At 38.8% G+C, this 16,253-nt stretch overlaps 2 protein-coding genes and 1 long non-coding RNA gene across 4 annotated transcripts in view; 2 read left to right on the top strand and 1 right to left on the bottom strand.

Moving 5' to 3' along the window:
• Positions 1–7,210, bottom strand: part of LOC105565495 (D-beta-hydroxybutyrate dehydrogenase, mitochondrial) — a 24,561-nt gene extending 17,351 nt beyond the window's left edge. Inside the window, exons 1-2 of one of the 2 annotated variants that reach the window (XM_012018747.1) lie at positions 7,128–7,210; positions 6,856–7,044 (exon numbers count right to left, since the gene is read on the bottom strand). The gene's annotated coding sequence lies outside the window, so the exon portion shown is untranslated. The other variant, XM_012018746.1, reaches the window with a different exon arrangement.
• Positions 7,211–7,547: 337 nt separating this feature from the next.
• Positions 7,548–8,632, top strand: LOC105565494. Its single transcript, XR_001009196.1, has 3 exons — positions 7,548–7,629; positions 7,706–7,973; positions 8,053–8,632. It is a non-coding gene; the product is annotated as an uncharacterized LOC105565494 (long non-coding RNA).
• Positions 8,633–12,179: 3,547 nt separating this feature from the next.
• Positions 12,180–14,936, top strand: LOC105565496 (methyltransferase-like protein 6). The gene is made up of 8 exons (XM_012018748.1): positions 12,180–12,667; positions 12,751–12,896; positions 13,011–13,154; positions 13,337–13,511; positions 13,845–13,947; positions 14,161–14,206; positions 14,392–14,619; positions 14,833–14,936. The coding sequence occupies exons 1-4, from the start codon at positions 12,290–12,292 to the stop codon at positions 13,491–13,493; spliced, it is 825 nt and encodes a 274-aa protein (XP_011874138.1). The 5' UTR covers positions 12,180–12,289; the 3' UTR covers positions 13,494–13,511; positions 13,845–13,947; positions 14,161–14,206; positions 14,392–14,619; positions 14,833–14,936.
• The last annotated feature ends 1,317 nt before the right edge of the window (positions 14,937–16,253 follow it).

The raw sequence follows: 16,253 nt of genomic DNA on the forward strand, positions 1-16,253 counted from the left end.
AGTCCGTCAAAATTAATCCTCGGTGACGAAACAACGAGCGTTTTATTTCGAAATGTACGAACTCGTGTAAGCAATAACACGCTTTTGATATTTCGTATTTTTTTAACTGTATTTGTTTGGCTCATCTTACACACCTACGTCTGATAGAAGGCGAGTCGCCGGCACCGCAATATTAATCCCATCTCGCGCGTGCTGAATCTTCAATCCGTCAAAATTAATCAGCGGCGACAAAGCAACGAGCGTTTTATTTCAAAATTTACGAACTCGCGTGGGCGACAACACGCTTTTGATATTTTGTACTTTTTGGCTCATCTTACACACCTACGTCTGATAGAAGGCGAGTCGCCGGCACCGCAATATTAATCCCATCTCGCGCGTCCTGAATCTTCAATCCGACAAAATTGATTTTCGACAACGAAACGAGTGCTTTATTACAAAATTTACGAACTCGCGTAAGCAATAACACGCTTCCGATATTTCGTATTTTTTTAACTGTATTTTTTGGCTCATCTTACACACCTACTTCTGATAGAAGGCGAGTCGCCGGTACCGTAATGTTAATCCTATCTCGCGCGTCCTGAATCTTCAATCCGTCAAAATTAATTCTCCAACACGGCACAACGAGTGTTTTATTTCAAAATTTACGAACTCGTGTAAGCAATAACACGCTTTTGATATTTCGTATTTTTTTTAACTGCATTTTTTAGCGACGGTTTGTCTTGTTACGCACTTGCGGCGAGGATTTTGTTTCTATCCGTACCTACGCCGATAATTACGTTAACGAATACGATATAATTCTATTATGCATTTCGAAAGCGCGCGCGTGTCCGATTTTACCGGACTTTTACGTTCCGCAGTTGCTAGCGAGCCCGTAACACACACACACACACACACACACACACACGCGCGCGCGCGCGGCCGTAACATAGAATTGGAATTAAATAATTTTAAAATAAGCAAACAGGAATCCCGTGTATTTATGGTTCAGTGCTAATTAAAAAACCGGTACATATATCATCGGCGCGAAATGTTGGCCGTAGGTTATCGCTTCCTCGTTTCAGTGTGCACCAAACAAATTTTAATTGCTGAAATATGAAAGGAAAGAATGCAAAATGCAATCGTTATTCAAATTGTTAATTAAGAAATATTTATAATCCCGAGTAATTGATATGTCTATTAAGAAAATCGAGCGTGATTTTTTTTTCAACGCGACTGTCTTTGCTCACTTCTGACAAATTTATCGCAGTAAAGCATATCCATGCGTAATAATGTTAACGAATAATACACGCGGAAGTGGTAGAAATGCGCGTAAGCGGCTTAAAGCTATCCGAGTTGCGTGAAGCTACCTGAGCCGCGCGAAGCTACCTGAGCGATTTACTTGTGAAAGTATCGGCGCGTTCGTTTTGCTACATTCTTATTCTACTCTACCGCATTCACGACTTCCTGTAGCACAAACGGCAATCCGCATAATAGCCCCGTCGGTCTCGTATACCTCATTTTACATCCCAAGAAATTATAGCACGCTAGCGATCTAACGTATAATATAGAATGCGTGTGACTGACGTATCCGATGATGAGCCTCGCAGTTGCGATGGTGCAAGTAATAAGGCCCGTACTTTCCAAGGTGGATCCGCAAATAACGTTAGAAATAAACAAAATTGATTGGTCGCGTACATGGTAACTTCAGAAGATTAGATCTGGCGAAGTAAGGAATACTAACAAATTCTTCTTCTTCTTCCTCGTGTTAGGCTTGAAAGCCTGTTTTACCCAGTTCGTTCTGTACCAGTTCTGTACCAGAACGAACTGGTACTTTGAGCATTTACTTCATCTTCGGTAGGCTGCTAACCTTGCCAAAGAAAACCTCCAAACTGGAGGGCTGTATCCCTAAAAGGACATGTGCGGCAGGATACTCTTGGTGGTTACCACTTTCTGTCGGAAAATTCCGGAAAAACCATTGGTATTCGTGGATTTGGACTCGCATCTTTTCGTTCATTTGTTTACTAAGCGGCGCACATTTCTCTGCGCCACACTCGCCACTGACAAATTGTATACTAATTGAATTTAGCGGACTTGTATTTAAATTTAGGAATATTCAGCAAAATGTTAAAGAATGAATCTCACGTATTGTCCGGAGCAAGATAATTCCTTTCTCGTTTCAGTTTGAGATTGTGCGTTAATTATTTTCGTCAAAGTGAGACGCGACGGGTCTCAGATTATATCTCGTGCAGGATTTAAGACACAAATTAAACCTGAATGAGCGGAAAGGAAAAACTATGTGCGAGCGACTTCGGCTTCTGCGCAAAAATTTCCACGGACGTAATTAAGCGACTCGAGTGGGCAGAGAGCGGGCGTGCATGGAGTTCTAATTGCATTCGTTAGCGGTCGACTGCGATCGCATAAATAAATCCCGGGTGCGGTTTTATCGGAATTGCACAATGACGGACTCGGTTCCGCGGGCTTTTCCTTACAGGAGCCGCACGCATCTGTCTGTTTTTTTTTTTCCCCCTCGACCGAATATGAGCCGCGATGTGGCGCGACGTGAAACGCTTAGAAAGTTTAAGCTAAGCACTTTTCCCGCCGCGTTAGCTGAAAGGCCTGAGAACGTTGCGCTCGTCCAGGAATGCGTATCGACGAGGGGCCCGCTGCGAGCCGTTGCTCGCGCGGTCACCGACATTGCGATTCGCCGGACTCGATATTCCGTACGCTTACTTTCGCGACTGTTGACGAGGAAGTGCATTCATCCGGACAGCATCGGCGTGCTCGCGGACCGCGAGGAAATCCAGAGTCTTCCTCTTTGATCGGCGGAGGAAGTAGCTTCTTTCGAAATTAGACGGTAACTCGCTCGCCGGATTGTAAAGGGAAGACAAGGGAAAGAAGACTATTTGTTTGGAATGAGCGCTGACGAAGTTGATCAGGCTTTATGAAGGAAGAACAAATTGTGAATTGAATCTCTTTGACGGCGCTCTTCATCGTCTTTACTTAGCGAAAATACGGAAAATTTGAATGAAAAGCGACGCGGCCGGGGAAAATTTGAATGGAGAGCGACGTAGTCGGGGGGGAGGGAAAATCCGAATGAAAAGCGGCGTTGTCCTCTCGGAATTAGTCGCCTACCGCGAGGGTTCAATTATGGGGATGATGTTGAACGCGAGACGTTGCGCGGACTAATGTAGCGCGATAAATCACTTAATTGAAATCACAATACTGCTACCGGTTAATTTATGGTTCGGGAGAGCCAAGCGCGCTCTCTCTAATGGCTGACTTTCTTAAGTTACATCGGTTTAACGGCGGGATATTTGGTCGACATGGCAATTATTTCTGTCGACCTGATTTCGAAGTTCGCAGTGGGTGCAAGATAGCTATCAATTTCACCGTAATAAGATGTAATTTCCGCGCAAAGCGGAGCTCTATATCAATGTCCTGCCGCGGCGTTACGATTTTGTTTTTGTTTTCACTGTTACATGAATACGCCAGTTAATTACACCCGATTCTGAAATCCGATCCATGCATCGGTGCGCAGCACTTGTAACGTTGCGACCAGCCCACGTCGACGCTATAAATAGGGCATGTCGAAGGTGGCGAATCTTCATAAAAAGAAGTTTAACGCGCCGCGTTTTCGCTCACGCACAATTTCTAATTGTCATTGCCACAAAGGGATCTCGTTCCGTCAACGCAACGCGCGTCAAATTACAATAGTCTCAATCGAAACGATCTGGTTTGCCTGGAGCAAAATTACCTTTTATTTTCACAGACACACGCGGATTCTTTCCGCTTAAATAAAATATTCGCAGGTTAAATGTAACATGACCAAGTCCACGGTATTTGACAATTGATGCGCGGGTTAAGTTTGTCTGCGAGGGGAAATGGAAATTTGATTTAATTGCTCGCGGCACGATTAAGATAACTTGAATGAAAAGCGCTGTCTGACTCGCGTAAATGCCACTGCCACAATCTCTCGAGACGAGGAGAGAAACCAATCCCGTCTCGTTTCGCAGCATTTAGAAATCTCATCGTTATCGGCCACTTCTGGCAAGACGAGTGTCCGGGAGATCGGAGAGATTATAGGCCGCCCACAATGACGACGAGAGCGACGGCGGCGCGGCGCGGCGCGTCGCATGTTCGCGGACAGTGAAGATGATCAGAGAGAGCAGTTTAATTACTCGGCCGCGGCGTTAACGATTGTAACAGTGGCGCGAGTGAAAATTAAATCGCCAGTTAAGTAGAGCACGGAGCGAATCCGAATGCCTGGCAAAATTGCACGGCGCAACCCCGGAATTAGGCGCGGATGTTGTGCCGCGAGATCCGCCATTCGCCCCGCGATCGTCTCGACTTAATTAAGACCGGATCGCGCCGCGGGGAGCCGTCTAAGCGACGATTAGAACTTATTGTACGGCGATTTCACGCCGATTCGCCTTTCTTTCCCGCGGCCTTCGTTCCTGCAAACGCGACACGACGCAGAAGCATTATTCATGACGCGGATAACCGATCGAAGATCCCGGAAATGGTCTCGTTCGCGATGACACGGTCCGCCAGTGGCGATAATCGAAGGTTCTAAAGCGGAAACGGCGAGGCCTCGCCCTGCCCGAAGAATCCAGACAAAGGAATCGCTCATGCAAATGGCTTCAGCCCTGACATTTCGTTCGTGAGGTTTTCCTCGGTGGCTCGAGAGCCGAGAGACTCGCGGGATGCATTTCGCAAATGAAACCCGCGGTGGATTTCTAAACATAGCGGGACCGAACGGTCCCGTCGATCTTAGGACCGTCAAAGATCAATTTGGAGGGTAAACTCGCCAAACGACGGATATCGGTTCTAAAATAAACGTCTGCGTCTCTCTCCTGGCTGTTAATATAATTTATTCTCGGCGATCATTGAAGCTTGTATAAACGCTATATCTGGCGAACGAATTGCTGAACGCAGCCAAGTAAAGCAGTTCCAATAATTTTAGATTTTTCAAGGAACAGTATGAAAGTTAAACTCACGAGACATCGTCAGTGCGACAACACTAACGCAATCTTCTGATTTTCATCAGGTTTTTAGTTTTTTTTAAACCATCATTTGAATCGCCATTTGTTTGAAATGTTGGCGATCGTTTAAGAAATTTCTCTGTGATTTTTTCTTGGCACTTAAATCGCGAAACTGGAGCATTCGTAATCCGTCTAATGGCTATTTTCTACGATGACGAGGGGCTGGCATCATTACGCAGAAACGAGCGATCTCGATTCTAAGCTTAATCTCAATGTAGACAATTTATTTGTGTTCCCCACAAATAAGTGAAGTTCGAATGAATTATAATAATGCGTGAATTGATTTTTCTAAGGCTCGGTTTCACCAAACGTCGCTTAACTTTAATCTTAGTTTAATTCATGTTTGTCTCTTTCTAGGGTAACAGTTGGAAAGAGACAAAGAACGAATTGAGCTAAGCTGAAAGTTAAGCGACGTTGGTGAAACCAGGTCTAAGTGGTTAACGAATAGATAAGGATATTGCAATAGAGTACGCTATTAAATATCTTTATTGTTAATTGTTACAATGATATAATAAGAATATCACGATAAAATTGAATCAATTTATAGTCAAAGTTAAATATCATATTAAGAATTATTATCATCTAAATATTAATCAATTGTTTGCACCCGCACACACATACATGAAAAATTTAATCCACGTATACCGAATAATGAATACTTCTAAAATTTCGTCATTTTAAATATTGTTTACTTTGTACAACAACATTTTCTAATTAAAATACTGCTTAAAACGATGGTTAACAATTAGATAAGGATATTGCAATAGAGTACGCTATTAAATATCTTTATTGTTAATTGTTACAATGATATAAGAATATCACGATAAAATTGAATCAATTTATAGACAAAGTTAAATATCATATTAAGAATTATCATCTAAATATTAATCAATTGTTTGCACCCGCATACACATACATGAAAAATTTAATCCACACTGAAAAAAATTTCTGGTTGAATATGGACGAATCAGATAATTCCTTTAGGATTTACCAGAATTCCTGTAATCCTACAGAAATTCTGGTAAATCCTAAAGGAATTCTGGTAAATCCTAAAGGAATTATCTGATTCGTCCATATTCAACCAGAAATTTTTTTCAGTGCACGTATACCGAATAATGAATACTTCTAAAATCTCGTCATTTTAAATATTGTTTACTTTGTACAACAACATTTTCTAATTAAAATACTGCTTAAAACGATGGTTAACAATTAGATAAGGATATTGCAATAGAGTACGCTATTAAATATCTTTATTGTTAATTGTTACAATGATATAATAAGAATGTCACGATAAAATTGAATAAATTTATAATCAAAGTTAAATATTATATTATCTTCCAAATATTAATCAATTGTTTACACCTGCACACACATACATGAAGAATTTAATCCATGTATACCGAATAGTGAATACTTCTAAAACCTCGACGTTTCAAATATTGTTTTCTTTACTTTATACAACAACATTGTCTAATTAAAATACTGCTTAAAACAATGAAAAACATGTTTTCTCAGAATATCTGTCAGAGCATGTTGTTACAAGCAGCGCGTAAATGTGAAAAGTTTCGCTATAATCCCATTGACATGTTTACCAATATATATTTTCAATACGTTTTAACGCAATATAACGTCGGGACTGAGCGCTCTTCCGCAAAGAGGAGGAAAAAAAAGCGCGTCTAAAACCGTAAATTTCAGTTGGAGAACCGACGCCTCGACGTTTGAAATATTGAACAGCCGAGCGAGGTCCCATTCAACGGTTAAGGATGGATCTCCGGCAGAAGTGACCGTCGATTTCGCAGGTAGATGGACAGGTAGAAATGCGCGCATAACTCACCAGAATTTTATGTACGGGGGGGGCCTCCGGGCGGGCTGCCGCTCCGATAGTCCACGATAGGCAAAGCGATCGTGTCCGTTTTCGTGGCGAAATTCCGTGTTACTGAAAGGCGACCGGGACGGAGCTGCGAAACGTCGGCTTTACGACCGGTCGAAAGTACCGGCGAGCGGGCGAGCCGCACCACGGTTTCTACAACACAACTGGCTTTCGAGAATTCCCGCTTGGAATGCCTACGAGGAGGAACGGTATATGCGATACTCGGCCGTGCCTACCTCGGCGGAATGGAAAAGGCACGGCGAGGAGGCATCTTCGTGCCTCCACCGCCGCGCCTACGGTCACGTGCGCGCCTCTCGATCGCATCGCACCGTAATAATTGAGATGCATCGATTGTCACGGGCACATACTCGAAATTGGTTATATATAAGAATTCCTTAGATTCCACTAAATATAGCCGGCAGAGAACGTTGAGAACACAGAGTCGAAATTCACGCGCTTTAGACTATTCAAGCAGTTGAGCGCGTCACGTTGAACAGCGAGTGTGTGAAAATTATCGTGTATCACCTGTGTGGTTTATACCACGCGATATAAAAATTTCCATCGTAGTGAATAATTGACAGTTTGACGCTTTAAATAAACACGCGCTGCGTCGCACGGGAAGATTGCGCGAAGAAATGTTAAGTGTTCGATTCCCCTCCTTATTTTAAGAAGGAAAATAGTGAAAGACGATTAGGATTATTTATTTAACGCAACTAACATTTGGGAATGTTGAGAAAAGTGAGTTTGTGGGATGTTAATTTTATACAAAAACGCTGACTTAACACAGATGCATAACGCACGAAAAACCTTGCAGCGCAAAATAATGAAATCGTGGGTGCCGCCTCTGGCATTCGTGATTTTGTAACTTCGGATCGGGCAGTTATATAAAATAAGCGATTGAGCTACGAAGAGTGAAATCGCAGGTGCGGAATGCGAATGTGCTCTTCCATACTGCGCATTTTAGATTATGGATCCTTCGCTCGTTAGTCATTACGTACTATTTATTATTCGCACGCTTTGAAGGCCGTACCAACGTTTATATTCGTCATATTGCATCCGGAAACTGATGTTCTTATATTCAGGTGCACAAATATGTTATATTAATAATTACAATATTGCATAGCAACTGTTATCAATTATTTATAATTTACATTGTTATAGGTAAACAAAATTTCACGCTGGAGCAGCGTTAAACGATTTGAGAAAAGCAAAACTGTCCGTGTGATTTTCGCATTGGTGAATATTAAATACATATTTAACACTATATTTTGACTGGAAGTTCATTAAAGCTAATTAATGCACGATATTCGTATGATAATAAAGGAAGTATGTGTTACATTCTTATGAGAGGACAAAGTAGGTTGTTACATAAAGTATTCGCACATAAAAGTGTGAAGAACTTTTGCATAAAACGAAAAGAAACCAATCAAATTTGTTACGTCAGAAATACAATCTTTGTCAACGTAGACGTAATACGATCTAATCTAACATAGCATGCTTCACTTGACTGTGAGAAGCAATTATCATTTCTTATACGATGTGAGTAAGACAATTGCATAAATGGTGGGAAACGTGCCCACGGGATTACACAGACGTAAACAATTGCACAGATTCTTCACATGAAGAAGCAATCGTTTAGTGTCATGCAACTATGACATAATACGTGATCCAAATATACATTTTCTCTACTTTGAATACTTAAAAATATACAAATGTTATTATACATAATACGTGTAAAGTGTGTTTACTTCTCGCGCGTCATTAACGGTAGATTTTTAGTGTCATTTGGAGATAACTCCTTTAGCAAAAATATCGAAGCTTCAATCATTTTCGGATTATAAGCAGCTGAAACAGATAACCTTCTCGCGAATTAAACAGAGAGATAAATAAATTGCAAAATTGCATTTACGCCAATATAACTTAGACATAATTTTACTTTAATTACTTTTATTTATTAATTAAATTTAATTTAATTAATTTTATTTTAATATCATTCTAATTTGAATCTTAATTGCATATGTATTTATTATTAATTGCAGATATGACGCTACAGATTGAAAAGTGAAATGAGTGATGATCTGCTATTTCTTCGCCGAGTTAAAATAAAATCTGAATTAACGAAAGATTCCGCCGTTAAAAAATGAAACCTAAGAATGATAAAACTACATATACTTTTATTCCTTTTTTTGAGAGAGTTTTCTCATTCTTTTGCACGAAGATAATTATTCACACTTCTCTCTTTCTATCCAACATTCCGGCGGGAAGTGACAACGGTCGTAGTTAATCCTTGCAATTCATTCCGCGGAAAAATTGCCAAAAAGATCCACCGCATCATTAATAGAAACGTTAGTAGCATATTTGAAACTGCGTAAATTGCGTACAGAGCTCGTTGAAGTGTAACGCGTATTGGTAACGGGAGGAGTTTGGATAATCTCTTGATCGCTCTCGTGAGAGCCAGAGCGCGTTGAATCTCGCGAGAGCTTTCTCTCTCTTTCTCGCGTTCTCTACTCCCGGAATGAGGATTATTTTTATGATTATGCACCCCCGCGCCGTAGCTCGTTAACCGCACGGGGTATTCCGGATGAAGGCTGATGCGAAAGTGCGCTTTAGCTATGACGGTCGGCTAATTAGCGAAATAAATTTTCGAGTAATAACATCGAAATAAAATTACGTAGCGTACGTTAGCAAATGTAATGCAAATCTGATATTTATAACACTGCCGACTGTACGTGCATATGTCCGGTGGCTCTCTTCGGTACGAATTGTTCGTGTAATTCGATCCTTTGCACATGTCACGTTTGATACAAAATGCTGATATTAATACATAGCCTTTCAGATGTGTGTGTGTGTGTGATATCGATTTTCGAAGGTGCTATAAAAATATTCAATTTCAATCTTTAATTGTCTTGTCTCGACTTTAATAATTTCATGTAAAACTTTGATCGTTACAACCGCGCACACATGTAAAATATCGATCGTTATAAAATTTCTAACAGTGATTTGATTTAATCATTCAAAATTTAAACTACTTTAGGTTACTGTAAATTAAAACAGAATTTTTGAATTTTTGGCAAATTTACACACACGCGCGCGCGCGCGTGTTGTTTATGAGATTTTAAAATAATTAAAAATTGTTAATACAAGAAAATATTCAATATTACAAGACTCGAAAATACCGGCATATATTTCTAATTTCCGAAAAAGATTCTAAATTGATCTTATCGATTCGCTGTGGAAAATCAATAGGTTAGTTATTTACGTTGGTATATCTAAAATAAATTTACTATTAAAGTAGAAAATTTATACTTTAAAAGCCTAATACATTAATTTAGAGATCTAATGTAATAATTTAGGATCAATTAATGTGTTCGAGTGATGAAATAACTGGCGATGAGAAAATCAATAAACTACGGTGAGAACATCAGGATAAATCATACGGTCAATTTAATCTGATTGCGGTCTGCCATACACCATTCAGCGTATAAAAGTGCAATTTTAATTGCGACATTTTTTAACGGTCAGGGCAAGGTACGATTATAAAGCGGCTGTGAAGGATGGCCGCATTGAAAACTGCAGAATGACGTTACTACACGGGGCATTAATGACTGCGAATTGTGAAACGTGTTTCTCATTCCATTCAGGTAATCTATGGCTGTTACATCTCTCGCGAAGCTCTCTACAAAATTGTGGTCTGCGATGACCTACATACTACTCAATCGATTCATTTTCTTTCGACCGCGCTCGGTTTGCACATTATGGTCTCCTCGTAAAACGTAAAATGCGTTGAATAATGTGGAAAATGCGCGCACATGCCACATGTAAAATGGAGGCGATCAATTGAAACGCTATGCACGCAATCTCGTATGGCGATTTCGTATGTTCCATTAATATTTATAACGATATGTAATACTTGCGTTATCATAAACGCTCTTTGTTTTCATCGCCGGTGAGCGATACGCAATTTACTTGACTGAATTTCAGTCACGTTTAGCCCCCTTTAATAGTGTGTCATTGTGTGCCAATGCTGCACGGTGGCATAAAATATTTGTCCCCCATGGGTTCTGCATGTTAATGAAAGAAAAACGTGGTTGCACGTGGAATACCGAGCGCAGAGAGAAGCCTATTTAATTTTTTTTATCAAGCAACGCGTCAATACATCGCATAAAATATTAAAACTAACCCAGATTAAATTTTTAAAAAGATAATGACAGGGTATCAATGTAAAAGTTATTGATATATGAAAGCAAAATCGTATATGTGTTTCAATACCTTTACTAAAGATTTATAAATTCTCGTATGACCTAAATTTAAAACATTAAATAAGTAACAGTATCATTATAGTTTAATCAATATAGTAATTAATAAATATATTTTATCAATTATTAAAATTAATCAGATTATTATTGAAATTATTCTCTAAAGACAATTAAAATTTAATTTTTGAAATTTAATTTTACGTTACATTATTAAAGAAGATATGTACAGTTATATCTATAGAAACGTTTAAGAAAGATAAATATTGAAATATTCCTACTGATGTATTGCGACAAAGTTTTTAAAACCTTTAAAAAACCTGACAAAATTCCATGCAATTCTATTTCTAGGTATCTTTTTTTCAATTAACAAACGTGTAAGTTGGTAATTTATGTTATAAAAAGAAAGAATTGCTGTTTATAATTCGATTTTTTTATCTAACCATAAGTTAATTAATTATTTGCTCGTTTAATTTTGCAAGTATTACAAGTATCGATTTAAATACAGGGTGAATATTAATGGATGCACCAGCCTTTTACCATGGAAGACAAATTACCGCCCGTAATTGGAAGAAATGGGAAAAATCTCGTTGTATGTGTCTCAATCATGTAATATCCAATTGTATCTCGAGAGGTATAAGTAGATATTACATGATTGAAACATATACATAACGAGATTTTTCCATTTTTCCAGGTTTGGCTACGCTTGCGGTCAATAATTAATCTTCTATGGTAAAAGGTTGGTGCATCCATTAACATCCACCCTGTATACATGCATATTGTTAAGATGGTTTTTCGAACTGTCTGTCCCGGCCATTCGAATTTTACCTCCAAATGTCACATGACAGTCGCGTAGGATTCTGCGCATGCGACGTTGCCATTTACAAGACGTTGCCGTTTCACCGCGGCAACGTCGCACGCGACGTTGCCGCGTCATCGGAAGGTCGCCGTAGTGAGCCGCGCGGTCGTCACGTTTCTCGTCCATTTTCTTCAGGCATCTCAAGGAGCGAGGTCGCGCACGTTCACGGGGTAAGCACTTATTTTCCCTTCTTCATCGATGGTATCACACGAACTTCGTCCGGAGCGATGAGCCTCGCGTCGCAAATTTAAACAATCGGTTCGGTAATACAATCGCAAGAAGAGCGATGAGCGAGTCGGTCGAAAATGCTGTATCGAGCGCGGGCCACGTGGCGAAGCGTCTCACGCCGGAGGAGATGGATAGAATGCGGGCGCAGGATTCTCGCTTGGTGTCCGAGTTTCGCGCGAGTCAGCTCGAGAGGGACGCGAAAAAGCACTGGGATTTATTCTACAAGCGGAACGACACCAGATTCTTCAAAGATAGGCACTGGACCACGCGGGAATTCGACGAGCTCACGGGTCTGGGCGGCAACGGGAATCAAAATGTCCTCCTCGAGGTGGGCTGCGGGGTCGGCAATTTCATTTATCCGTTGATGGAGGACGGATTGAAATTTCGGAAAGTATTTGCGTGCGATTTGTCCACACGGGCGATCGAGTTGCTCAAGGTACACACTCGCCGGGATCGTAATTGCAAATTAGCCACGTGCAGGGCTGGCGTGCCGGTGCGTTAATGGCGGTTTTCTCGTAGAGTCACACGTTGTACCACCCGGAAACAATGAGGGCTTTTCAAACGGACGTTACGTTAGAGAATTGCTTCGCCGAAATCGAATGTCCGGTTAACGTTGCAACGCTGATCTTCGCGTTATCGGCTATTCATCCGGATAAATTTGTCAAGTACGTTTAGGTGATAAGGTCCACTGATTTTAGTTGAGACTACAATTCCGATATTACTTTAGGATTCTCATGTTGGCGAATTTACTAATTGCGTATTGTGTATTTATTTAATAGAGTTGCCCGAAATATATACAACGTTCTTGGCAGCGGGGGAGTCTTGCTTTTTAGAGATTACGGATTGTACGATATGGCACAATTACGTTTTAAGCCTGGGCACAAGATTAGCGAGAATCTCTACATGCGGCAAGACGGGACCAGGTGATTTTATACTTTCCGTTCTGTTGCGATCTATTTAAGCGAGTAAAAGGATATGATGATTTCATAGTTCAATTGATTTCTAGTGATATAAATTATTTCGAGCTCTGATTTTATCAGTTAACGCAGCTATATCCCAATTGCATAGAACGAAGTAATGATAAGGTGTTATTTGGATCTTTCAGGAGTTACTATTTCTCCGTAGAACAAGTAGCATGTCTATTTGAATCTGTTGGTTTCGAGACACTGGATTGTGGCTACGTCCAGAGACGTACAGTAAACTTAAAAGAGAACATTGATGTTCCGAGAGTCTTTGTTCAGGCAAAATTCAAAAAATGTTGAATATGCAATGATAAAGTGGTAAGTTGATTTCAATTAACATCAACACGTCTGTATTTGTAACAGCTGTAAAACGCAAATAATTTTTATGGTATATTATTCCATGTAAAGTTGAATTTTCGCAGAAGAGACCTTTTTAATTCTCTTTAATATTTCAGCGTATGCATGGTTATTATATTGTAGAAGGCTGTTTAATAATTTATGATTTTTATTTGTTTCGCGATATTTTAATGATGATTTACTGATTTGTCGGATTTAATGACGAGAAGTCCTGCAGTGCTGATTCTATTGTTAATAAAGCTATTTTATTTTTATTTGTTAATTAGGCGTAACACAAAGTTCTTCTATTTGCAGGTACTGTAGTTCAGTAACACTTCTGGCAAACTGTATGGGGAATTCATAAATATGATCTAGCGTCGCACAGAGGAAACACATAATGGGGCGGTCATCATCCAAGGTATGTACTTTTGATATAATTGTATCTATATATTAATTTTTTACAATGTATACGGATTATACAATTACAATGATGAGAACATAGTTCAGCTGAAATACCTTGACGATAATTTAGCATTATAGTCTTTCGCTCCTATCTGATATCATTTATGTATTTATATGTTTTCAACGTATCGAGTTTAAAGTGGATCTAAAGCGCACTTTTGTATTTCAGATATCTCGGACGATAAGTCGAGAAAAGGGATATTTTTGACTACACGGTAAGTTTCTATGATGTGTAGTTTTATTAAATATTTTAAATGTATTTCGGTGATGCATATCCTTGAATATGTTAAAGATTAACCATGATTTTATATAATTCGTCACTACCACTGAGGAAATACTAAAAATTAATGCGTACTCGAGTTGCTAAGTAGGTACATCAAATAATCGTATCTCATTACAGAAGAAATCAGGATGATGCATAGCTCCGTGTAAGGACGATTGACTAATCAGATCTCTGATTTAGTTCCGATGTATGTTTTACGAAAGATTAATTGGAGCATTAAAAGGAGTTTGATTGAAAAAGTGAGGTTCTCACAGCCACTTTGGGAACAATAAATCGATACACACTGCAGAAGACATTATGATTCTAAATATGAATAATGATAGCATAACTGCAAAACTGTAAATGGTAAGTGTAATTATTTATTTATATAAATGTAATTATTATATCACATATATTTTTACTTGAACGTATTTAATGATGATTTAAACACATCACCATCTTTCGTATGAAACTTTGTGATTATTTATTATTAGCTCTATCTGAGGTATAATTTTGCTATCAACGTGTTGTATTTAAAGAAATGTATAGCTCGATGAATCAAATTATTTTATTTTTCAGGTCTATTGGTGTGCAATATGATGGAGATTGTGGATATACCAAACCCAAATCATTAATATATTGTGCTCTTGTTTTCATTTTATAAATAAAATTTTTATTGTGTACTCTATTATCTAAATCCTCTCCCAATAATTTTAATATAATCTATTTTTTAAATTATCAAACGTTTTTTAATATTATGTAAGAATTAAGACGGGAAACCTGACTAATTATTTTATCAGTTTATTGCACAACGTTTCGACCTTATTCTTTTGGGTTCTTTTCGAGTGATACTGCAAATTAACAACGCAGTTATGAAATGTAGGTTAATAAGTAAAAAGAATTTAGTTAAAAGTTGGGGTAACGTATCTAAGTCAGTCATCGTCAAATAAGACAGAGTCGAGTTATAAAATATATGTATACGTGTGAGCACTGGTAGCTGGGCTCGAACTAATTTGTTAGTCATGGTGATGTTGCGAACTAAATCGTTTTGATATTACATTTAAGTTTTCAGTGTCTACAGATCGTACGTAAAAGTGGGTGCAAATGTATTAAGGGCTCTAGAGTCCAAAAGAGCCAATTTTCGGGGATTTTTTTCAAAACTATAATAAACAAATAAAAATCTGTTTAATTCTATTCTCGATACACTAAAGTATACACAAATTTTTTCAACAAAATGGCGCCAGAGCCGTGGATCCAAGTGCCTCCTTGCGAAAGTCGCTCCACTGGCGAAAACCAAGCTCCCTCACCCGTTGGGCTGGAATACAAAACCAAATTAATAGACGTAATGTAAGTGCAATAAGAGTCAGGCGCTGGATGTTGAGTGCGGATACAACAATCTTTCGTGTCTTGTTTATTTGAAATTGACTGGTCGTAATATTTGTCAAATTTTCTGTAAACCCAACAACGGTTACTATTGTTCTCTACAGTGCAATTTCTAAGACGATTCATCCTGATACCATACTAAGTATTTGGCGTCTACACTTAATTTGTAATGCGTTGCGAGTGTCATCGCTGGACTTCAACAACGGTGCGTGATTGTGATAAACCGTGCACTCGTCAATGTAAGCGAAACGTTTGACATAGTCAATTTCAAATAAACAAGACACGAAGGATTGTTATATCCGCACTCAACATCCAGCGTCTGGCTCTTATTGCCCTTATATTACGTCTATTAATAAATGTTTTATATGTAGAGCTTTAAAAAGTACTAATTGTAAACTCACGTAAAAAACCAACGATTTTTGAAAAATATATATGCGTATAAATTTAGAAGTACTTTTAATATTTGCATTTTTATTTTTACGTGTTTAATCTCTCTATCGGCACTGTATGTTATTTGTTTTATGCAGTTAATTGTATTTGACACATAAATTAATTATAATCGCACTGTAGTTACCTATATTATTGTTCACTAAATACAACATTATATATATATATAT

The sequence above is a fragment of the Vollenhovia emeryi genome, unplaced genomic scaffold (genome assembly GCF_000949405.1).
Source record: "Vollenhovia emeryi isolate VEMERY1.0 unplaced genomic scaffold, V.emery_V1.0 DF939151.1, whole genome shotgun sequence".
Lineage (NCBI taxonomy): Eukaryota > Metazoa > Arthropoda > Insecta > Hymenoptera > Formicidae > Vollenhovia > Vollenhovia emeryi.

Bases quoted from the DNA above. Each gene is read 5' to 3' on its own strand.
- LOC105565496 (XM_012018748.1), top strand. From the start codon at position 12,290: ATGAGCGAGTCGGTCGAAAATGCTGTATCGAGCGCGGGCCACGTGGCG. The intron at 12,668-12,750 runs GTACACACTCGC...GTTTTCTCGTAG, and splicing joins GGGCGATCGAGTTGCTCAAG to AGTCACACGTTGTACCACCC. The intron at 12,897-13,010 runs GTACGTTTAGGT...TTTATTTAATAG, and splicing joins CATCCGGATAAATTTGTCAA to AGTTGCCCGAAATATATACA.